Below are 23,914 nucleotides of genomic sequence, written 5' to 3'. Positions count from 1 at the left end.
GCTCTTAGTGTTTCCGCATCATCACCATGCCACTCAGCAGCAGCCTTTTAATGACGACGTAATATCCCGTGGCCTTTAATCGACCTACAATCCTTCAGAGTTTGATTTGCTACATTTTTTTGTACGTTTTTGTTTTTGGCATTTTGACAACACTAAGCCTATAAAATGCCATTTTCAGCCATCTGAAGCGAACGTCAGCAATCATTCCTCGTCGTCTTGTTTTGCTTCGTGTGTTTACTGATATAGACGAGCCGGATCCGTGTACATATTGTTTTATACTGGTTTTGTAATTATCTATAATATTGTTGTTTTAGTGCCATGAAGAAAGCTCAGAAGATGTTGGTAATATTTACAGAAATAAAGCACCTTTCCACAATCAGGTGGTTGTTTTTATTTTGTACTGTAATAATTAAGTGTTTATTATTAACAAAAAACAACAGTTTTGTAGTGATTTTAATCTTTTTAATTATGTTTTTTAATCATCTTCACCACCGATAACGACATTGACGCTCATGAATCAGTTTTATAGCACTTTCTGTAAAATGTGCTTTTATTTGCTTTTTAAAGTAAACTCAGTTATTGAAAACAACAGCAATCAAAGAGTCTTTATATAATAGTTTGTTTTTTGTTATTTAGTAGTCAAAGATATTGGAAAAAATATGTTTCTATAGCTTGTATTTCCACTAGCCAAGCTGATAGTCTGTTAAAGACTAAAGCTTTGTATTTCAAGCCTAAACGTAAATTCAGCATTTATCTTAAAGATTATAGTAACTCTTAATTTGTCACACAGTATATATGGTTTGTAATAAATGGAGACACAAGTTCATGTTTGCAACCTGCGTGACTCTTTAAGATGGCCCTCAAATCAGAAAAGAAATACACATCGATTATTAAAAAAAATCGAAATATCTGGCCTCCATTGTATTATGTCAACATTAACATATATTGATAGACAGTTTAATTAAAAGGTTGTTTTGTATGTGGGATGTGTTCAGACTTCAAACTAGTTTATTTTTGGATTCTAACTTTCAAGATATCATCAGCCTTCATGTTTTTTCTCTTCAAACTTTTACCTTAAAAATTAAACATCAGAAATAGAAAAGTTCTTTATTGTATTGATAATAAATAAATTAAGGTGTATTTATTAATTAGGTTTCAACATAAATTCAATTAAAAATACTTAATTTGGGTGGAAATTTAAAGTTTTAGTTTAAAAAAAACTGATTGCAATATGAATAATAGGAGCAGGTTTTTAACTGTTCCTAGACCTCTATTATGTTATAATGTGTTATTATTATTAATATTTTTAATGGGGAACTAAGACGTGGGAAAGGAGGGACGCTCCATATGACAGGAAGTCCAGCTCTATTTATAACCTCTGAGTGCCAGGACCAGAGGGACAGAGACAAGGACAGATGGACATCAGGGTTAAAAGATCCTGCAGGACAACAGTTTGTGGACTTTCAGATTTGTCTCTGCAGCAGGTAGGCTCTCTTCTTTTTTTTATTACTTTTGGAACACAAGTTCAAGAATGAGAACCCTAGTCTTATTTTTAAATAATAAGACTTTTAATGACTTTGAAAAAAGTTTAATCAGTTTTATTTTTCATACGGATCAAGAGTCAATCCTAAATGCACTTCAGTTTCAGGTTTTACTGTCATGTGTAGAGGGGATGAGGTCAGGTGATGATTCTGTGCATCTTCTTGTTAAAAAAGGAAACAAACAGATTAAAGTAAACAAAAACACTGAAAGGACAAAACAGCAGAAATCAGATAATTTGTAGCTAAAGTCAGTAATTATAGTGAAAATGTACAATTATTTTATGAATTCATTTTGTAGCTATGTCAGAGATAAGATATGTATAAATATTTGGTGTTATTTCTGTATTTACCTGGTGTGTGTGTTTGTTAAAGTGATATCAGTCTCTGACACGTGACGGCTGGTCTCTCCAGGACGGATCATGTAGCTTGTTTTCTGGCGGCGGGTATTTTAGGGTCCTGCTTGTGACCGCGGTGCTCTGAAGTCTGTCAGAGTTTGATCTGTTTAAAAGGTTTGCTCTCTGCACGAATGTTTCCAGGTGGCAGGCGATAACAACCAATGACAGGCTTCAGTCACGGCTCTAAATTTAGCTTGAATGCGTCGAACGAACATAACTCACCTCGGATCCCGTGTGTGGATAGAAACACGAGCCTATCATCCGTGAAAACCTGCCTCGGTCTGAGTTAAGTGTCCTTCTGTTGCAGATTAAAGAGTATGTGAGGCGTCACGATGGATGATTTCGATCACAGCATTCGCATCGCGGAAAACGACTGGAGCAGCTTCTGCGACGAGAGCGAGGAGTGTGACCTGCTGTGGCCTTCGCTCGCCTGCCTTGACGACTCCGATCTCAGCGACTCGGGGGACCCGGACCAGCAGGAGACACAGAGGAGCCCTGATGGAAACAGCTATACAAAGTTACCAGAGCGGTCAAATCAAAGTGGCGCCCAAGGTCCAGAGGACGATGCTGCAATGAGCCCTAAACAGGGAGAAATGTGTGTCCACGGTCCTGGAAGAAACGCCATCACCCAAGAGACTGAACGGGAAATAACTGAGGAGATAAGAGGCAGCGACACAAACACACCACACAAGGAACCACAAAATGAGCAGGCAAAAACACTGACACAAGACGGAGACGTGCAAACAGCGAGCGACCTCCGATCCGCCGGGGAGACTGACCTCCTTTCCTACAGCCGAGCAGGGCTGAGTGAGCCCGAGGCTGCAGAGGGAGCAGAGAAGGAGCGATGGTTCGTGACTGTGAATGACAATGTGGCACGGTGGAGAGGACGCTATACCTCTGGGAAAAAAAAACGCAAACCAAAAAAAGCCCATGAAGGAGGCCATCATGGGCTCCTTCATGGAGTCCTCGGCAGGCCGGAGGGCTCAGGTGGTGCAAAAACAAACGACAACCACCAAGAATCTGAGCAAGGAAGAGCAAGGGAATCAAATCAAAGTGTAGGACTAAGACAGTATCCAAGTGATGAAATGAAGGTGGATCTGGCCCACACAGTCAAATCTCTCAATCGAGTGCCTGAAGATGATGACGAGTTGCTTTCTGTTCCCAGCTGTGACTCTGAGGGCCGTTTGTCAGCTGCTGAATCGGTGCAGGAAGCTCAGCATCGCCTTCAGAAGGGCCTCCACTTCCAGTGCTCTTTATCTCTGACGCGTGACGGCGTGGCTGAGAACACCGGAACTCGTCGAGCCCACGGCGGGCAGGTGTCGCCGCAGTCTGCCGCCGCTGCGAACTGTGACTGTCCCTCCATCGTATCTCCACCGCGCCAAACAGCCGCAGGGATGCCAGGTGACAGCTCCACGTGCGAAGACGACACGCGCCCCGATCTTTCTGAGGCCCGAACGGTTGCAAACAGCACCTCAGCATCTGCTTGCTCCCAGGAGGATCAGCTTAGTCCTGATTTACCTCTACCAGCCGACAGCCCGGAAACGTACACACAAGCTGCAGGGCAAACGAAACCCGTCTATGCCATTTCTGCCTATTGGGATGAAATGAAAAAACTGACGATAAATGACATTTTGCAGGTCAGGAATGGAAGCTGCTCGCCTTCCGAGCCAGAACAAGAGAACGCAATGCCAAATCCATTGAACCTCAGGCCGCCGGTGGACGCTGCTGACTGCAGTCTGTCCGACAGCAGCCTGATGGACACATCTGACGCCGCGGACTCGGACTACTTCACACAACCCGAGGAGTCCAGATCAGATTGCCGCAGCTGCAAGCTTCTGACCTCAGATTTTGAGGAAGACTACTGGCATTTTGTTGGTGCTTCCTCTGACTTATCACATGAGGATGACTCCTCAAGCTCTGAAGGGAGGGAGACACCTGTCCCTATAGAAGACATTTCAGGACAATGTTTTGACCATCAGGAGACCCAGACTTTGACCTTGTGGCCAAGAAAAATGTACAACGTGCAGCCTTTCAACACAGAGGATTTGTCTATCCTGCCTTTACTCAGTCATGGCAAGAGTGGACTGTCCCCCAGCAGGCACCGGTGCCTCAATCCAACTTATTTTTTATCCCACACAGACTTACTGGATGCACACCACCAGATGTCTTTCCCGGAGGTCGTTGAATGCTTTCTCACAGGGTCTGAAGCCAACACAGAGTCAGGGAGCGTCATCGTTTATAATCCAGAGGAGATCTTTGTGGCTCGGGACTTAAACTCCGCGCTCGCATCATCCTTTTCTCCCCAGGCCAGCGTGGAGCAACCCGTCCCTATTTTCTCCTGCTCTAACCCAACCATCAGAGAAGAGCTCCCGTTCCCAAAGCAGCACCGTGTGTTCCTGAGAGCGAACTGGGAGAGAGACGAGGAAATCTCCCCAATCAGAGTTGTGTCTCACTCACTTATCGGAGCCGACCCACGTGAATCCTCAGCAGCAGCAGCAGCAGCAGATGTGAGTGGAGCTCACCGCTGGAAAGGTTGGCTGCCGATAAGGAAAATCCACTTCCTGGACAAGGGCGGCTTCTGCTGCAGAGGGTCCGGCGTCTGGGTGTTTCCAGCTGACGGTGAGGAGATTCAGATCAGAAGAGAGAACCCGACGGTCAGAGCGCTCGGCGAGGGAAAGGTCGGCCCAGATTCATCTCAGGTGTTCAGACGGCTGGAGGAGCAACGGGAAACTATGTGGAGGACAGGTAAGTGTGAGGGCTTAGAAGAAAAACCTGCAATGGACATGTTTATTGTTTTATAATAAAACATTAATATTATCAGTGTCTGCATCTGATGTGAGTGATTCATTTTACTGTAATTTCTTACTTACATATTACTGCGTTTTCTTTTCTTTTTGTTTTTTTTTATCACAGCTTTCTTATTTTATCTTTAACAGCGCGAGACGGCATGTTCTCCACAGTGAAGCAGTCAGATATGTGCTTAGTCTGCATCGCCTTTGCCTCCTGGGTGCTCAGATCCTCTGATCCAGAGGCTGCAGACACCTGGAAAGCAGGTAGGAAATGTCTCCTATATTTCATTTAATTTAATAATATTAATAGAAAATATTAGTAACTGCCATGAACATTTTTTCTTTTATTTAATTTTCTTACTTTTAGTCCTCAGCGTGTGGCATAAATCTGCTATAACTAAAGCTTTACCTAGTCGGGCCCAAACTTGGTGCTTTTTAGTGTTCTGTTGTTGTTTTTTTACTGGAAATTACAAATTAATAACCCCTGAGATCACAGTTTTCAGGAACTTTAAGTAGTTTTGACATGGAAAGCACAATCTGTTGATTTGATCTCTAATTCAAGGTGTCGTTTATTAAAATTTCTTCAGCCCTACTCGCCAATGTGAGCGCCCTGTCAGCCATCCAGTACCTGCGGCAGTACATGAAGAAGAAGAGTCCTCCCCAACACGAGAGGTGACACCAACACCGAAGAAGAAAATTCCTAATATTTGTACTTGTAGCTCATTGGTAAATGGACCATAATGTAAAAGTACAGTTGTTGTTTTATTAGAACCTGACTTTAAAAAAAAAAATACTGTATATGTTGCTGAGGTTCAAATATAGTTTTATGTTTCAGCTGCAGTCACACAGAGCCCGTTTTCAGATGTAAGCGTGTACGAGGAACATCTTTGAAATGAGCTAAATACAAGAAAGAAAAGGCGTGGAGATGAAGGTCGTGAGGAAAGATGATGTAAAAGTAAAAGTCCTGCAGATGTATGCAGTCAAAAGGTTTCCATTAAAACCAAAACAGAACCAGCAGGCGAGGTTGCGGTCTTTAAAGTCAAAATGTCTGCCGTCAAATAGGAGATAAAAAATAGGATACAAAATAAATTCTTACATCACCTGCATCAAAGTCTCTTGTATTTATGTCTGGATGTAATGTCAGAGTTGCAGCCCTCATGTTAGAAGAACTTGTCTAAAGATGGTGTAAACTCAAAGAACTCGACTTTGTTGTAAAGCAGGAAAGGAGTTTTTTTTTTTTCCAGGAGCAGCTCTGACTACATGCAAAAATGTCAAAAGGGACATTTTCATTTGCTGGTACGGTCTCATCTTTTATTGCTTTTGTACAAAAATTGTGTAAATATGAAACAACGGGACTGTGGTCTCTTTAAACCTCTTGTTAAACAGGACTCAGCTGCCAATGAGTGTGTGATCTGTGACTTACTGCAATAAAACCACAAATGGGACTTCTCTGTTTAAATTATGAAGTGTAGGAATCCACACAAATAATATCCAATCAGTGCACTCATTACAGCCTGGAAATATAGAACCGGTACTTGGTTTCTTGATCAAAATTTGAGATATTTTAAATTTTCATTAAGGAAATCCTGTTGTCTTTGATTGATCTTACTAGAATACATCTGAACCATTAAGTGGTCAAATGGCTTCTCAGCTTCAAATTAAAGCTGAGAGACCATATTTATATCCAACTATAAAACAAATATGCTTTTGTAAAGACATATTTGCCAGTTTATGAATCTTCTCATACCCGTATTTTCATGCTTAGTTTGTATTTACAAGCCAGCTTAGGTCTTCTCTTTAGAAAGTGAAGAGATTAAAAGGTGTTATTGCAGAAATATTTATTGAAATAAATATGGCATGGATACAGGTTGATATTATATCACATAAATACTGAATTTAGGCAATACCTTTTTTAAAATGAAGATTTAGTTTCTATCCAATTGGCTTGTTTTAATCAAAACACTGTAAATACAATTCTCTAATAAAACTTTCTGTTAGCAGACAAACAAACACATCATGGTTCAATTATTTATCACACCTTATAATACTATATGCTGTTTTTAGCTTAAGATTTTATAGTTCTCATGCTGACTCGAGGGTCAAGTGTTTACATCTACTGATATATCAACGGTAATCATATAGTATACTGCGAATATGAAATATTTACAATGGAACATCCTGAAAGGGAGCAAATAAAAGCTTCGGATATACTGTGTAAAGATATCTTGATATATAAAACTTTAGGATTTAAACAAATGTCAGATTTAGGAGTAAATCCGACCTTTACTATGCTTTCAAAGCCTAACAACACAATGCAACTTGCTACTCTAGGTTGTTGGGGTTTTTTTTTGTAAAAGGGAGTCATGCTACTATCATCCACACACATGTTTAAACATCATTCTGTACAAGGAACTCTATAAGAAATGATAGCAATATTTAAAGTTACAGTAACTCCAAAGTCGGTCTGATTTCATATCCTTTAGCAAATTTACACGACTGCATATGAAACAGTTCAAACAGCTTAGAGAAAACTTGAGTTTAAAGCTCACCTCGGTTGGTGAGATAGTTCATCATCATCTCGATAAAAGTAACTTCTTAAGCGATAGGAAAATCTCAGACAGACTTTGACAGTTTCATGAAGTGCTGAACAAGGAATGCACATTAAGTTTCACAAATATTTCTCTAAAATATATGAACACAAATGAAAATAGGACACACAAAATAGTCTCTTACAGCTTCAAAAGTACACAGTATTGATTTTTAGAGTAAGATGTCAGAGAATGCACCACCTCAAGATGGCTTGTCACCTTCTTTCTTCAGACGGCTTCAAAAGACAGAAACAGACATGAGTGGAGCAGACTGTCTCGTGATTTATTAAAGTTTAACATGAGTTTAGACTCCCTGATGTGATGAAACAACTTAACCACTCATAATTAGCTTAGACAATTACATTCATCGCTGACAAAAAAAAACTTTTATAAAAGTGTGACTACCTGTAATAATCTTCCGGATTTGCCAGAGGGCCTCCGTGCAGGTGATGCCCATGAAGCCACTGCTGCTCCAGCGCCATCCTCTGCAGCTCCGCAGACTGAGCGTGCATGGCCTGCAGCTGGTGAGAGGCAGACATCTGAGGAATCGGACCCTGCAGCTCTCGCGGATAGGCGGCTCCTGTGGGACGCACAGATGGAGACATGAGCGCACAGGGGACTTAAAAGCTGTGGTGAGAGAGGAGGTTACAAACCAAACAGTGGGTGGCGCAGCATCTCGTGATCGTGAGGAAGATCCGTGAGTAAAGGGTTGGGGATCGGACCACCGGGGAAGGGGAACCGGGCCAAACGAGGTCCTGGAGCCAGGGGGTCCACGAGAGGATGAGGGCTTGAACCTGAGTGCGGATGAGACAGGATGTAAGTATGGACAAGTTTCAAAGCTTCAGGTGAATAACTGCTGACAAATGAACTCCACCTTGACCGAGGGGGTCCTGTTGGTGGAGGTGCAGGTGGGAGTGGATATGAGAGTGTTGGTGGTGATGAGGCGTCACATTGAGCATCTGCAGCCGAGCAGCCGGATCCGTGGCCACAGATGCCATCCTCTCAGCGTGGAGCCGCTCTGCGGTGAGCCGCTCGGCGTAAGTCAGCTCCGGGCGCAGCTGGGGCCCCGCCAGGGCCAGCCTCTCTCGCTCCAGATGACTCAGGCCGGGATGGAAGGGCACAAAGGGGTGGGAAGGCCCGGGTATGTGAGGAAGACCCAAAGCCCCATGTCGCGCAAAATGCTCTATGGGGTTGGCTGATGGGTGCAACGTTTCCAGGTCTGGGGGTTTCACCTCGAAGCCTGGTTTCATCCTCTCGCGGAGCTCCCGGTCTCTGAGGTTCCTCAGCTCGCGCTCTCTGAGGCTGGGCTCGGCGGTGTACAGGCCAGGCATGTGGTAGGTCAGCACGGGGTCCCCGGCGCTCAGGGACATGTAGAAAGGATGGTTGCGGTTGGTGGGGGACATAACGTGGGGTCGAGCGTAGTCATTCAGGGTGCGCATGGCTGCCGTGTCTGGACCGATGTAGGGTGGCACGGCTGCTACAGTGGCGGGCGGCGGCTCAAAGGAGGGGCGCCCGTGGACTTGAGCTACCATTTGCACCTCACTTATGCGGCTGTCGTGGGAGGAGCTGGAGGCTCTCTGAAAGCAAAGACACAAAAGGGAGACGAATTATGACTGTTTTGTCTGAAAGATGCTTGAAAAACAAACACAAATGAAGGGAATATTTCGCTTACAGAGTTTCTATCAGCATCCCTTTCGCGGTCTCTCTCCCTGTCTTTCTCCCGGTCTCTCTCCCTTTCACGTTCTTGGCGAGCACTGAGCTCAGCCTCCCTCCTGGCCCTTTCTATGGCCTCTTCTCTTTTCTTGGCCAGCTTGGAGGACGACAGCGGAGTGAAGAAAAAATCCGTTCTCGCACATGAATTGTAGCCACGATCCAAGTGTTTGATAAACCTGAAAAAATACAGATTAGAAAAACAAGCCTTCAACCCACTTTTAAGTCACTTTCAAGTTTACAGTCTAAATGGTTTACAAAAAAACTGTTTGGATTTAAAAGCCCCAACCATACTTCACGTAAATACGTGCACAAACAGATTTACAAACCAAGTTTAACATTTACTGAACATTAAGATCAGCGCACTCAGGAGCTTTCAACCGTTACTGACGCGGCCAAGTGTTATTGATTAGTTATTGTCTACTCCGAAAACTAATGGGGGAAAACACTGAGGCTAAAAACAAAAGATGGATTTTAATAAATACAGTCAACTAAAGGATGACTTAGAAGAACAGCAGATGAAGAAATTGTTAAAGCTGCTAAAAGGAAAGACTTCAGCTGGAAAAAGCACTGTGGTGAGATGCATTAGACGCAATATTGATGCTGCTAACAGGTGATGCATGACGTCTGACTAGTGATGCGGTGGGCCGAGTGCAGCTTTTTAACAGCGAGCCCCAACGTTTTTGTCAGGAATTAGACCAGCCACTAATACACTTTCTTAAATCAGTGTATGAAAACACTAATTTAGTTCTTTAACTAGATCATTTCAACCAAAAGTTAAGATGATCTCTGAACGTTGTTTGAAATGCATCAAAAATAGCTGTCACTACACCTAACTACTTCACTGCCATTGCTTACAAAGCACCGTTTTAGTCCGTCACTCAGAAACAAAAAGCGAAAATAAAGCTATAGACTTGGTGTAAATTATAGACTCATTGATGAGATAATCTTTATATTCTTCTGAGTAAATTTGAGAAGCACGTACATTTCTCAGGAAACCAAACAGCTGCTCACAAATGAAAGAAAATTTTGGGATAAGTGTTTCACAGAATTTTGACACCTTTATGCTAACAAATCTTCTACATGTTTGCAGCTTGTTTTAGTTGTCTCCTGTTTAAACTGAGGCATTAATTTAAGCAGATCTGGTTTTCTTTCTCTGCTGTCTAAAAATGTTTTGGAAAACCTTTTGATGCCAAATTAGGACTTTTTTAAATAAAAAAAAGGGACTCAAAACTAGATTCTTTTTGTAACTTGAGATAACAGCTGCTTCAAACATACCGTGCTGACTGGCTGGCATGGCTTGCCATGTTGACGATGCTGGGCTCTGGGGAAGGGCTCCGTGGAGGAGACGGTGGGCTCTTGGCCTCTTCCATCTCATCCAGAGGCTCTTCTTTAATCTGAATTTGTGATCCTCCGCCTGCGGCTGCGTTCGGCGAGGGTCTGGGAGGAAGAGTTGGCAAAGACGGCTGCAGGCTCGGGACGGGGCCACTGCCGGAGGACGTGATAGAGGTGTGAGAGAGGGGGGCGGCAACTGGTGGGTGGGAAGGAGTCGTGCTTTTGCCAACGGGATTCTGCGCCTGGGAGTTGACTGGAAGTTGGGCTGGATGTGAATGCACCGGCAGAGTGTGGGACATGAGCTGAAGTGGAGGAGGAGGGGCACCTGGAGGATGCTGGTTGGGCAGAGAATTGAGGGGCTTTAGAGCAGGAGGAGGGGGTAAATTAGACGGCATCTGGGGGAAAGGTGCTGCAGACTGGTGAGGCAGCTGCTTGTGCGAAGGAGGAATCGGGGTGGTGGGAGGAGGCTTGACTTGGGGGCCAGTGAGCGGAGGCTGTGGGACATCCCTAAAAAAGGGTAGAGGACGCTGGGCGGTTTGAGAAAGTGGGCCACTCGGCTGCAGCGGCTGTGTGGAGCTGAGAGGAGGTGTGACGTGAAATGCAGGAGAGGGAGGAGTGTCCTGACCCGGTGCTGCTGGTGGAGGCCGCGGGCCGAGCAGGGACTGAGCAGCTGGCTGCGCTCGACCGTTTGAACCTGCTGGCTGACCAGACTGAGGGGGATCAGGAGAGGATGGAGGGGGGCTTTGAGCTGGGACAGATGAGGGCATGCTTTGTGGAGGCTGAGGAGTAATGGGAGGGCCCTGAGAGGGGAGGGCCTGCAGGACAGATGTATCAGCCGGGGCAGCGGGCTCTGATGGGATCCCGTTCGGCTGCGCGGAAGAGTCGGAGTCACTCTCGTTGCCCTGCTGAGGGCTGGGAATGCTGGGAGACGAGCTGCGGTTGTCCTGATCGATGTCTTTGGTGTCGCTGCCATCATCCTGAGCGCTGCGACTTTCTGAAGAGCTTTCCTCCTCTCCCTCTCCCTCCGACCGGGAGCCAGGTGGATCCTGGAGGAACAAACAAACCTGATTCATAATAAATAGCCTTGAAAGATACTATTATTTTTCTTTCAGCAATCAGCAGTGAGTATGTTTTCTCAATACACAAAACAAGAAGTTCACATGTGATTAAGCTGTAACTTGCAAAAGAATATATTTTGTGGCTGCTCTTTTACCTGGGTCTTGGGCCTTTTAGGTGTGATTTTTTCAGGCTCGTCGGGCTCCAGAGCAGGACTTTCCCGCACGCGCTTCGTTGTCTTTGGTGCTGACACCTCCTCTTTTATCCGCTGCACAAAGTTACACACTTGTGTTAACTTTACAAAGATTATACTCCTATTGCTGCTCTAAAAAAAAATTCCTCTGTGTGTATTTGCATATCAGAATACATTCATTTATCAGAATGAGTTCTATAAAAGGAAACACAGTCAAGTCAGCTACTCCTTACAATCAGTTCTCAGCTGCATTTTTTTAAACTCTGTAGACCCAGCAGGTAAAAGTATTTGTGATGTTTATAAATGACACAATGTGCATAATGTATATATACCCTATTTGTTTTCCTTGAAGAGTCGGTCTTGTCTTGTCTAGTCCCACTTGTGAAGGGCTGCTGATCCTCGCTGGACGGGGAGCCTGTGAACCTCCTGAGGCCACTTCTTAAAGATGACATTTGCTTTAAAAACAGAACAGTCACCAGTGTTTATTATTAAAACCACCAAGAGCAATATGATCGATTAAAATGGCAGATTGAATGAATTGTTTCTCCTGTATGAAATGGATTTCACTATAAACTCGGCACATATCTTTGAATTACTAATAAAATACAGAGTGTGTAACTAACGTGCAGCTTAGGGCTTACAGGTGCTTTGCTCTGCCGAGTCCTCATGCCATGTTTGCTGTTCACCTCCTCCTCTGCTTTAACAGGTTTGAACATAAACGAAGAGCCCCCAGATTTTGAAGCCGGTGGCAGACATCCGTGTTTGTTTTCATACGTGCGGCAGGTGGTGCACAGCAAAGGGTTGTCTCTCCCACCCTGGTGCCAATCCTTAGAATCTGATAAAAGAACAATGGCTTTAAGTACAAGTTTCAAAACATCATTCGAAGCCCTCATTTTCAAATTAAATAAAATAAAACTTACTTCTTGTTCCACAGTGGCCGCAGCTCTTTATTTCTTGTTCACTATCTTCACTGTCCAGATCATCCTCACTCGCAGAACTCGCATCAACTGCGAAAGAAAAATGTCAGGTTAGACGTTGAGACCGTCATATTTTCTGATCAAGTAATAAACGCAGGGTCACATTTCTGTAAAACAACAGGAGAACCTGGATAATTTCGAGATGGCGTGCTGACGGGAGCCGCTGCAGAACGGGTCTTTGCTTTACGAGAGGACGGCTGCCGACGCTGCTGTCGAAAAGCTCGTGTTCCTGCGGCCTCTGGAGTCTTCTTCCAGTGGTAATAAAAAGTGATCAGCTCTCCCTGACAAAAAAAAAACAAAAAAAACAACAATGCATATTTATCATGGAAAAGATAATTCCTCCTATTATTATAATCCGCTCTTCCTGCACAAACCAAATATGCACTTACGGTTTTTTTACTGGGGAGGAAATCTTTCCGAATGCGGAAAAAATTCTTTCCATATTGTCTCAGGCCTTTGATGAAGCGTTTCTGTTGGACAACATGGTTAAAAAAATAATTATATTTTGTTGTAAAGCAAACTCGTTACTATTATTAAACAGTGTGTCATCTACAAAACATCAAAGTGACATAACTGAAATAAATAGACTTAGGACATAAGTAATAAATCTAATAAATCTTTGAATTATGCCAATTAGAATTAGAGAAGTGTGATTGGTATAAAGAAATGTGTTTATCAACATTAATGTTAAACCCATGCGCCACTCCAAAAAACATTTGCCAACCCTTTCCTCCATTCTGTTAATGACTGACTGAGTCTCCGTGTTACAACAAATCAGTCTCACCACATCGTCCTCCGACCAGCACTTCTCAATAAGTTTCGGTAATGGCCTTTTGACTAGACGCTGGAGAGCTTTCGCTGCATCATAATGGCTCGCGTGGAGCTGAAATTGAAGAGAGAGAGGAGAAGAAAAAAACCCTGAGATTTTCCTCTTTTTGCTTCACAACAACGTTTATAAATAAAGACACAGCTGAAGTTGTATGCCACACCATGTTGAGAGCGTTGAGCGTGGTGTCGTCACGGGAAGCTGCTAAACAACCGTCCTCCGTGGAGCCGCCGTCACACATCCCTGCAAACGCTGCCATGCTCCTTGAGAATGACAACGTGTGTATGTTTTAAAAGGAAATCAGTACACTTCGATAAATATAATAAAACCACATATCTTGATTTAGTAACATTTCAGATAGATCAAAAAGAGAACAAGTAGAGGTGACAGTTTTAACTAACCATGGAGTCTAAAAAGATGCATTCAGGTGCCAGTAGTTTAAAGGGACTCGGTGCAAACACTGACCTGGCTGCTCGGAGGTACATAAGAAGGTCACAGTCATTGACTCCGGGCGTCCACATGAGCTCCTCATTCTCCGTCTGAGTCTGTAAACCAGGCGCAGGCCGTGGCTGCAACTCCGGGAGCTTGGCCTGCAGAAAACAGTTAAAGAATGCACAAAAAAAAAGGCCACTGTGAAACTAAGAGTCACAACAAGGAAACGTTGTTGAGAGTTTCTACAACAAATATACAAACAAACATGACAACGTTCCTTACTGATTAAATAAATGCATACATTTGTTTAGGTTTCAGTAAATTATTTTACATGTGACGTTCTCCTTTTTGTGTGGAATATGCCACCACAGCCTGAAGACACATGCGTTTGAGTAGTTTGTGGTGCTAAATTGAAAATGTGCACACAGTGTTTATCTGACCATATTATTGCAGTTCTTGTAAGCCTGGTGTGTCTGACGCTGTAATAATTGTGGATCACACGGCGCTGTGCAAAAGGCTCATCATTTCTGTATGATTTGCTTCCAAGTAGCCAGACTCTCTTGTAATATTTCAAAGTGGTCTTGACTGATGTTTCTTCAGGCTTTGTAAAGGTATTTCTTTGGACTTCAGACTTTTTGGGGTTTTACGCTTATTTTCAAAATAATCTTTTTGGTTTTTTTTTTCTTTAGGCCATTTAACTCTGACCTATGAATTTAAACATGATCCTGAACTCAAGAAATGAACCAAAGTTGTGTTGACACAGACAACTTGGCAAAGAATCTCTTTTAAATTGGGTATTTAAGTACTCTGTTACTAGCATGCTGTCACAAAAACACCATTTGATTCAATATTTTTTGACTTTCTGATATTGTTCACTGGCTGTAGATAGCTCCTTAGGCCTCATATTTCTTCTTTTGTCCTTCATTTGTCCTCTTTCTTAATCGTTCTACGCACACAGCACAAAAAAAAAATGTTATGGACGAGATAGATAATGAATAGAAAGGTAGCCAAAGTTCAAAAATTCTTTTTGAAAGACCTTCAGAAAGCCTGGACAACTATTGATCGAGACCATTTTAAAAGATTACAAGTCAATTTTGCTCCTTGGAAGCAAAGAATGGACAAATTATGAGTGGTTTAAACCTTTTTTCCACAGTACTGTCTGGGCTAATATCACAGATTAACAGTCTGATTATTAAATGATCTTATTTTGTTGATGATGCTAGGATTTTGTATTAGATGTGGCCCCAAAAATGTGATAAAATCCATTTCAGTTTTATCAAAATGTACCTGATGACTTGGTCCAACTCTTATCTCGCCTTGTGTGCTGTTCAGGCTCCTGTAATTAAAGAGTCATACCAATGAATTGCATGAGAGTATATTTTAGTACAAATAGCAGTTGGCAGGTAAAGACGTGGAGGAGGAAAACAAATTCAACTGCGCTGTGAATGACAGTATCCTCTCAGAGCAGCTTCCTTCCCACTGACTGCACTGATTTCAGAGGCAGCACAAAGTCCCGCCCCCTCCGCCCTCCGTCAGCCAATCACGGCCCCGCTTTTCTTACATTACGTGAATGAAACCCGACTCCACAGCGGCCGCAAAACACTGTCAATCAATCATACATAAGCTGCTAATTTTTTTTTTTTTTTTGTACGGTCACCATTACGGAACAGTTTGTGCCTCTTAACAGGTTGACAGTAACGTCAGCTGAATGCCCGCTCGGCGTAGTTAACCTCCGCTAAAGTATGCAATCGATAATAAATATCAAGATTAGCATGCGCAGCGTGTTGAAATACATTAGCAACGAGCCACATACGTGCGCGTCCTGCCCCAAAGAGGGCTGAACAGTCGGGCCATTGAACGTGTTAACTATTCTCGTGTGTATTAGCACGGCACGGGTCACATTTGTACAAATAACTGTTAGTTACGTTGCAGCGACTGGAGGCGTTTTGCCAACAAGCGCTGCTAGCTTGCTAACGAGGTAACATCAACGTAGCTAGTTAGCCACACACGAACTTCGTGACCACTGACACCCCGACTGTAACAAACGAACGGCTCCGAAAGTGACGCCGTGAACGCCGAAGGGCGAATTCAGGACGAACAGTCTGTAAAATGCATCGTAAGTGAGAAGTAAATAAAGCTACCTGCGCGGACTGAACAGGTCGTCCATGTCGACGGGGTGTTTGGTTGTGGCTTGTTGACACTAACAGCAGCGCAGTAGGCGACACACACACACATATACACATACACGCGCGCGCACACACACACAGCAACTATGCGAATCCCCTATTACATGGCTATTCAAAATGGAGGCGGTGTAGTGGTGCTTTTTTTTTTTTTTTCCTCCTCTCCTCAGTGCAATGACCTCAGCAGCAGCCACAGCTCAGCCTTCAAATGTGTCTGGATGCACATAACTGAGCATGTGCCGCGGATTCTTCTTCTTCTTCTTCATCTTCTAATTCTTCTTCTTCATCGGCTCATGCTGCTGCTGCACAGTCGGCCATGAATCAAACAGTGAATCACACTGTTCGGACATTAACAACACTTTGGCTGACAGGCACTTGTTACTAATCGTTGGCAATAAAAAAAACGCAGCAGTTTTATTCGTTGTTTAATATTAGGTTATAATACAAACATAGATGGATATTTTAAAGTTTAGGAAGAACCATAAATCAGAGTATTATTTAAAAACATCTACTTTAATGTTTATAAGTTTAGACTGAGATCAGCCTAAGTGGAATTGGGTTTTTTTGTGAAACCTTGAACACAAGCTATGTACATTACCATGAGACATCACCCTCTGTGAAGGGGTTGTGAGTGACTCTCAGCTACTACCACATCAAATTTTAGCTCGGCATCTGTACAACTATGTTAGAGCCGTTCTCGTGTTGCCATCCTGATACCGAACTGAATCCAAATGTTCGTTCAGTTGTAGCTGTAGCTACATAACGCAGTGATTACTTTCAGAAAGTTTCATTAGAATCTGTCCAGTGGTTCGTGAGTTATTTTGCTAACAAACTAGGTTCACGGCAATCCTGAAGTTTTCAGCGAAGATCTCACACAATAGGTAGCGCTTGGAGCATGTGTTGTGAATGGCTCCCAGCTACAAGCACACCTAATTTTAGTGCAATATCTGTCAAATATTTTGCTAACAGACAGACAGAGCTGTTAATGGCAAAACTTGTGCAATCTGTTAGCGCTCAGAATATGTGTTGTGGAACAGTCTCAGCTACTGTCACACTAAATTTTAGTTCAGTAAAATGACCTGATTTAGAGCCATTTTTGCGTTTGCTAACGTCAGCTGGCTGCGGCAGCCATCTTGAGTTGGACTGACCTCAAAAGGTAATCAGTTCTAGATGTACATCCACCGATTCATTAAAATTAGTCCAGAGGTCCACACAGGCAAAATCATTATAGCAATTAAAATAGAAATCCCAATTACACGCATTACAGACCCAAATTACACAATGTTTTCCTTTTTTTGGCCGGGTGTGTGGGTGGAGTACAGAAAGTGTCATATTATTCATAAACATGACAAAATAGCTGTGTTGTTTTACCCAAATTGTGATGTAAAATTCGTTTTGTAATAATAAAAATGTTCATGATTCTAAAAAATATCACTGTTAAGGGAGAAACACATGACACACAAAATAAACGTTTAATTTTTTCTCACTAATCAAACCTTTTTATTATTTTACTACACCTTAAAGAAAACAGAGCCAGTTATTTATTCATTATATACATTTATCACCTAGTAATTCTACACTAATCATTGTCGGAATTATGTGTTTTACGTCCATTTTAGGGTACGAAACGACAAATAAGTGTCTCATTAAATCACTCGATCACAGGGGTCTTCTGAAGTTTTTCCCAGCAAACTGAGCCTTGTCTCCCAACTCCTCTTCAATTCTACAAAAAAAAAAAAACAACAATAAGATTTTAAGTTTTATACATTACTGGGTGATTTCAAGCAGTGAAAAAGTAAAACAACTCTGAACTGGTCATCCAGAGAAGTGAAGTTCTTTTAGGACGCTGAAACGAACAAAAACCTGGGATCTTCAGGCTTTTTGTCTCAGTTTTAACACAGTAACAGGAAGTAGCCAAAGAAGGTGGCGACAGAACTTATTTTAATCAAACAATGGAAACATTTAATTAAAACGAACACGTATGATTATTAAAAACAAACAAACAAGTAAATAAATAAAGATTGTCCAGTTTCTCCAAGCCTGAGCCTCACCTCAGGATCTGGTTGTATTTAGCCAACCGCTCAGAGCGGCACGGAGCTCCAGTCTTGATCTGGGTGAGTAAAAAAAAACACTGTATTTTAGTTTTGATTTTTTATTTAACATGTTATAATTTCAGTTTTACATGCAGAAACTGTATTTAACGATAGGTGTTCATTCTGTCTTATATCATTTTCCAAATGTAGATGTTGACAATGAGTCAAAGGCTCTTGTTTGTTACCTCTCCCGTGCATAATCCAACCACCAGATCTGCTATGAAGGTGTCCTCAGTTTCTCCTGAGCGGTGACTAACCATCACCCCCCAGCTACTCTCCTGAGCCATCTTACATCTGCAGGGTGCAAAGAAATGTCTCTGAAACATCGCCAGCATGCTGACAGTTTAAAATAGGCCATCTTATTTTGTTCTTTCAGTTCTCTTCTGGAGACTCACGCTTTCATTGATTCTGTGACTGTGCCGATCTGGTTGACTTTGAGCAGGAGACAGTTGCAGGCCTTTTCTTCCACGGCTTTGCAGATGCGATTAGGATTCGTCACCGTCAAGTCATCTCCAACGACCTGGATGTCGGTGCTGTTGGTGAAGTTGGTCCAGGCCGCCCAGTCGTCCTGGTCGAAGGGATCCTCAATGGACACCACTGAATAAATGGGTAAGCAGATTATTGGTATATCTTGTACTGTACTTGTTGTGATACAACATGCTTGTACTTTTTTTTCTCTAAAAAATAATAATAAAAAAATAAATAAACACATCAATGTCCATTCATGATATGAAAAGAAAAAAGCACTTATCAGTAACAACAACCTCGGTCTTTAAAGAATATTAATGCAAGTTCTTTGTGATATAATAAAGCAAAATTATTGTTAAAAAAACAGCTACCAACGTCTTCTGTTGCCATCAAATTCATGAAAAACCTTAAAAAAAATACACAACCTTAGACACAGAGAAGTGTCTGACTGCAGACATTTTGTGACTGATCCATAATGTTGGTCAAATTTTAGCCCCTAAATCAAATAAATGAATGGAATAAATTTTTCTGTTTTAATAGTTCTCTTTGTGACTCAAAGGGTAAAACCATGTCTGCGAAAAACTGGACCTAAAAATAGTGGAAATGTTTCAGAGTAAAGTTTCTCAGGAAAAATGGGAACACTTTAAATGTCCCATCATCTACGGTTCATCATCGAAAGATCTAAAAGAATCAGGAGACAAGGTCAAAGGTCAATGCTAGATGCTCGTGATCTTCAGGACCTCAGACGGCAGCGGTGCATTAAAACAGATCTGATTTTGTTCTGGATGGACTCCATAAATCACTGTCTGTGAACACAGTTCCATACTAAAGAGGAGAGGGATCATCCAGCCTGTTATCGGATACAGTTAAAAAAAACGCCTCTCTGATGGTATAGTGGTGCATTAGTGCCTCTGGCATGAGCAGCTTACATATCTGAAAACCCACCAGCAATGCAGAAAAGTACATGCAGCTTTTAGAACAGCTTATACAGTACTCCCATCTTTTTTCAGGAAAGGCCTTGCTTATTTCAGAGACAATGTTAAACCACAGACTGCGTCCATTCCAACAGCATGGCTTTATAGTAGAAGAGTCTGGGTGCTGAACTGGCCTGCCTGCAGTTCAGACCTCTCACCAGCTGAAAACATTTTTAAAAATCCATCAAAAAAGGCTTTGAACAGCTAGAATCCTACATCAGCCAAGAACTGGATAACATTCCTCTTCAAAAACTCCAACAACTGCTCCTCTCAGTTCCTAGATGTATTTCATTTTGTAAACCACATAAATTTCTTGTCTAACACTTTGTTAAAATTCCAACTTCTGTGTGTTTTGTGCTTTTTTTGTGCCGAATGATGCTTAAAAAAAAAAGCGTCAGGTGTAGGCTATACCTGGATAATCCTTCACAAAGCTCTTGTAGAGATCAGCCAGCTCATCAGCGGTGATGTAACGGCTCGGGTCGTCAGGCGACTTGAAGTCCAGGTCGTATTCTCCGTCCCTGTAGAACTCGGACGCAGCCACGTCCATACCAATCACAACCTTGTCTGTGTAACCCGCTTTGGCAATGGCCTCCGTCAGTAACTCCAAAGCTTCAGGATTGAATATTGTCCACAATTAAGGGAAAGAAAATGAACAACACATCATTAGCTGCATTTAGCTGACTCTTACTGCAGATTTGCTTCAGAACTGCAGTTTTATACCAAACATGTTCAAATCAATTGACCAGAAGTATGTAAATTTAACAGTTTTACATATTTCTAGACGGTGAAAGTGTCAAAGATGTTTTAACGTTTTAATGTCTAAATGGGGATTCATCACTCCTGCATACCTTGTGCTATCTTACCCATTTTAAGATCAAAATATTCAGCTCATTCAGGAGAATGGAGCTATGACTTGTGGTTTTTTGTAACTTTTATCCTTTTCAAAATATTTAACTTTATTCAGAAATACTTTCCCCAAACAAATACACCAAGAGCTTTTTAATTTATACAAAAACCTTTGTTTTCTTTGAAATCTGCCCCAGCATACCTGCTCTGTTTTCATCCTCTTATAATACCTTTAGCTTTTAGCTACCCTTCTGCTACTTTTAGTTGCCATTCTTACTGTTAAGTAGCTTTTAGCCAGTTTTTTCCTACGTTTAGCTCTTAGCTTTCTGCTTCTTTTAGCTTTAACAAGTCAATTTCTGTTTCCTCAGCAAATTTTAGGAAAGTCACATCACTCAGCATTCACACTATACTTATGCAGAAAATGTGATTTCTCTCTGTTTACGTAGTTATTTTTGCGAAGTGTTAATAAAAACAAACCTTGACGTACAACAAATTGTGGGAAGTTCAGTTTATACGAAACTTGATAAAAACCTGGGACTTAAAAAGGAACACCCAAACTGTCTTAAGTTGGTACAAAGCTGAAAAGCCTACCCTCCTTATTTTCTAGTATGTTTGGAGCAAATCCGCCTTCATCGCCCACATTTGTGGCGTCCTGCCCGTACTTCTTCTTGATGACGTTTTTGAGATTGTGGTAAACCTCGGCCCCAATGCGCATGGCATCTTTGAAGGTGCTGGCACCGACGGGCAGGATCATAAATTCCTGCATGGCGAGCTTGTTGCCTGCGTGGGAGCCACCGTTGATCACATTGAAGGCCTGGTGGAGGTGGAGGGAGAAATAAGACGCCTGATGAACTGACTGAGATAAAACGCAGCAAATACAGGAATGGTATTCGAAGGACTGACACACACCGGCACGGGCAAGATGACCTCCGGGTTTCCTGCCAGGTCGGCAATATGACGATACAGGGGCACTCCTTTCTCTGCGGCGCCGGCTTTACAAACAGCCAGAGAAACACCCAGGATGGCGTTCGCTCCAAATTTGGCTGTTTTCAGTCAAGACAATTAGTTAGATTCCAGCACATGTTGATCGCTTATAATCAATTAAACAGAAGAGAGAACATATAAAACTATACACATGAAATGATTTTGGAGGCCCCCAAAGTGTAACTCAAGAAATATTAAACATTCAGACAATGCAAAGGGCCAAAAGAAAAAAAATACAAATTGATCATCTAAATTTAAATCTGGTATCAACCAAACATATCCAACAACATATCAAACAATATGGCTGATATAGTTTAAGTCACCATGTGATTGTTTCTTACATTTGTTCTCTGTGCCGTCCATGTCAATCATAATCTGATCGATTTTCTCCTGTTCAACCACAGATACATCCTGGGAAAACAGGAAGAATCACATTTGTATTACAGCGGTAAAGAAAATCCTTGTAACATTTGATAAATGTGAGTATTACACACCAAAAACAAAAAACATAAAGTGCAGAAAGAGTTACCTGACCAACGAGTGCTGGTGCAATCGTTGAATTAATGTGTTCTACAGCCTGCGAGACTCCTGGAATAAAAACAATAACATTTCTTCTTTCAAAATGTACTAATCTTACAAAGTGATTGATTAAACACCCCATGCAACTCTTCATGCATGTTACATAAGTGAGTTTTGCTTTTTTTTAGTTTAACTAACCCTTTAAAGTCTGTCAAAGAGAGAAAAAATAAATAAAAATGACAGAAGTCACACAAAAACAAACATGAAGGAAGAAAAGTCAAGCCAAGTTGAGGTTAATATTGTTTTTTTGTGTTAAAAACTCAAGTATAATGCCACAAAATTAGCGAATTCCTTCGCACATAAATAAACATAAAGATGCACAAACCTTTTCCAAGGTAGCGCGATTTGTCGTTGTCCCTGAGCTCCAGAGCTTCGTAGATTCCAGTGGATGCACCGCTGGGCACAGCTGCCCGGAACAAGCCTGAAAATATAAGAATAAGAGCACAAACAACAAAATTCACCCACTGAAACCATTCAGAAAACAGGAAACAAGAGAAAAAATGTTCAACATTCCAGTCGTTTCATAAAATTTCATTTGTGTACTCACTGATGTGAGAAGAAATTCAGCCAACAAGCGGAATTTCATAACTGTGCTCATGTTTCAGTACATATGTTCAAAATATGGCAACATAAATCTGTTGTTTAGTGCCATTTCCTGAGCGCCTCTTATGCATATAGTTTGTTGTTTAATCAGCCAAAGTACAGCATGTAGATCAAATACAGAGGTGATGAGAGAAGTTAAGACCAAACTCACACACTTTAGAGTGAAATCATCCAATCTTCACTTACATGGTCAATAAATTTCATGTTAGGAGATCTCCTTTCTTTTCTTTAAATTGCCCAAAACACTTTGGAGACACACACAAAGCTGTACCTTTGTTGGTGTAAAGATCAACCTCCACCGTGGGGTTTCCACGAGAATCAAAGATCTCTCGGGCGTGGATCTTAACGATGGACATAGTTCAGCACCTGAAGACAAAACAAGTAAAAACAAAAAAAACTTCTCATTAAAGTCTGTCAATTTTAGACAAAAACAATAAAAAAATACAAACAGAAACCATCCAAAAGTTATTATATCCCTTAATGAAACCTGACTGCTGTACCTTTTTTACTCTCTTCTGTAGCTGAAGCTCTCAAAAACACCCTGACCTGGAAGGAAGCTTAGGAGAGCTAACAGGCAACCTACTGTCCTTATTGGATTATTCTCTCTCAGCTGATTAATCACATGGGTGGCAGGATAATGAACTCAGTGCATCTGCCAGAGGATTGTTAAGCTTGCTGTTACAGTAAGCTAGATTTCAATAAACTGCGTTTTAGCCTTTGAAAATTTACTGCAATTAGAAAGACATGCAAGCATGACGTAATGTCCTTTGTTATTATCACCTCCTTCTGCATGACAAACAAGCATGTAAAGGAGTTCAAAAGTACAAAAGTGAGCAATTTTTGCGTGTCTAAGTTTGTTTTTAAAGGATGTGCATGGTGAATTGATGGTACAGCATGATATCAGTTAAGTGTTTTTACCTAATTAAAAAACAATGTGATTCAGTTTTAGTATGTTCTGTAATGGTCTGTAATCAAACAGAAGTCTTAATGTCATACCAATACTTCACTGCATTGTTTAAAATGTCAAAAGTGGCGGCTTATCTCTGACTCAACTACTGGGTCAAAATTTTAGTATTTGGTCAAACCAACCCAACCTACATCTTTAACTCAGCAACTGAGTTATCAGAATAACCCAGCAATTTTTAGGGAGTATATCTATGTTTTTCTTCATTGTAACATTTCTTCTTTTAAATGAATCTCATACCTTTGAAAAGTTAGTGTATTTCTCCCTAATTGGTGCCACATTTGTTAGGAAAATGCATTTGCTGGTTGAGCAGCAGAGTTGAGTGTGTGGACTGAGCCCAAGAAAAATCTTCTCTACCAAACAGCTTATTCTGCTATC

At 41.8% G+C, this 23,914-nt stretch overlaps 3 protein-coding genes across 4 annotated transcripts; 1 reads left to right on the top strand and 2 right to left on the bottom strand.

Moving 5' to 3' along the window:
* Positions 1–1,384: 1,384 nt before the first annotated feature.
* On the top strand, positions 1,385–7,433 carry si:ch211-157b11.14 (uncharacterized protein LOC799552 homolog). 2 transcript variants are annotated; one of them, XM_017408050.3, is made up of 4 exons: positions 1,385–1,484; positions 2,244–4,681; positions 4,873–4,989; positions 5,313–7,433. In XM_017408050.3, the coding sequence occupies exons 2-4, from the start codon at positions 2,269–2,271 to the stop codon at positions 5,399–5,401; spliced, it is 2,619 nt and encodes an 872-aa protein (XP_017263539.1). In that variant the 5' UTR covers positions 1,385–1,484; positions 2,244–2,268; the 3' UTR covers positions 5,402–7,433. The 2 variants fall into 2 exon arrangements, with proteins under 2 accessions (XP_017263539.1, XP_017263540.1); XM_017408051.3 differs by lacking the exon at positions 5,313–7,433 and having other exon boundaries at positions 4,850–4,989.
* rereb (arginine-glutamic acid dipeptide (RE) repeats b) lies at positions 6,549–16,177 on the bottom strand. The gene is made up of 17 exons (XM_017408367.3): positions 15,984–16,177; positions 15,130–15,178; positions 13,876–14,000; positions 13,574–13,673; positions 13,369–13,467; positions 12,974–13,054; positions 12,712–12,865; positions 12,528–12,614; positions 12,249–12,442; positions 11,940–12,062; positions 11,572–11,682; positions 10,302–11,404; positions 8,986–9,202; positions 8,188–8,890; positions 7,967–8,107; positions 7,719–7,893; positions 6,549–7,549 (listed from the first exon to the last, which is right to left on the bottom strand). The coding sequence occupies exons 1-17, from the start codon at positions 16,007–16,009 to the stop codon at positions 7,516–7,518; spliced, it is 3,522 nt and encodes a 1,173-aa protein (XP_017263856.1). The 5' UTR covers positions 16,010–16,177; the 3' UTR covers positions 6,549–7,515.
* Positions 16,178–17,476: 1,299 nt separating this feature from the next.
* On the bottom strand, positions 17,477–23,160 carry eno1b (enolase 1b, (alpha)). The gene is made up of 12 exons (XM_017408079.3): positions 23,073–23,160; positions 22,844–22,938; positions 22,295–22,390; positions 21,920–21,978; positions 21,732–21,801; positions 21,316–21,449; positions 20,998–21,220; positions 19,972–20,169; positions 18,514–18,715; positions 18,304–18,412; positions 18,077–18,135; positions 17,477–17,748 (listed from the first exon to the last, which is right to left on the bottom strand). Exons 2-12 carry the CDS (start codon positions 22,926–22,928, stop codon positions 17,685–17,687), a joined length of 1,299 nt encoding a protein of 432 aa, XP_017263568.1. The 5' UTR covers positions 22,929–22,938; positions 23,073–23,160; the 3' UTR covers positions 17,477–17,684.
* Positions 23,161–23,914: the final 754 nt, after the last annotated feature.

Source organism: Kryptolebias marmoratus, linkage group LG4 (genome assembly GCF_001649575.2).
Source record: "Kryptolebias marmoratus isolate JLee-2015 linkage group LG4, ASM164957v2, whole genome shotgun sequence".
NCBI lineage: Eukaryota > Metazoa > Chordata > Actinopteri > Cyprinodontiformes > Rivulidae > Kryptolebias > Kryptolebias marmoratus.
Note: the sequence above shows the minus strand (reverse complement) of the source record. Positions and strands in the feature narration are given on the sequence as shown.

Coding starts and splice junctions, on each gene's coding strand:
- si:ch211-157b11.14 (XM_017408050.3), top strand. CDS start 2,269: ATGGATGATTTCGATCACAGCATTCGCATCGCGGAAAACGACTGGAGC. Junction 4,682..4,872: donor GGAAACTATGTGGAGGACAG/GTAAGTGTGAGG, acceptor TATCTTTAACAG/CGCGAGACGGCATGTTCTCC. Junction 4,990..5,312: donor TGCAGACACCTGGAAAGCAG/GTAGGAAATGTC, acceptor AAATTTCTTCAG/CCCTACTCGCCAATGTGAGC.
- eno1b (XM_017408079.3), bottom strand. CDS start 22,928: ATGTCCATCGTTAAGATCCACGCCCGAGAGATCTTTGATTCTCGTGGA. Junction 18,716..19,971: donor CTTTGTGAAGGATTATCCAG/GTATAGCCTACA, acceptor CCATTTATTCAG/TGGTGTCCATTGAGGATCCC. Junction 18,136..18,303: donor TTGGATTATGCACGGGAGAG/GTAACAAACAAG, acceptor TTACTCACCCAG/ATCAAGACTGGAGCTCCGTG.
- rereb (XM_017408367.3), bottom strand. CDS start 16,009: ATGGACGACCTGTTCAGTCCGCGCAG. Junction 12,615..12,711: donor GCCATCTCGAAATTATCCAG/GTTCTCCTGTTG, acceptor TTTCTTTCGCAG/TTGATGCGAGTTCTGCGAGT. Junction 11,683..11,939: donor CTTCAAGGAAAACAAATAGG/GTATATATACAT, acceptor AACTTTGTGCAG/CGGATAAAAGAGGAGGTGTC.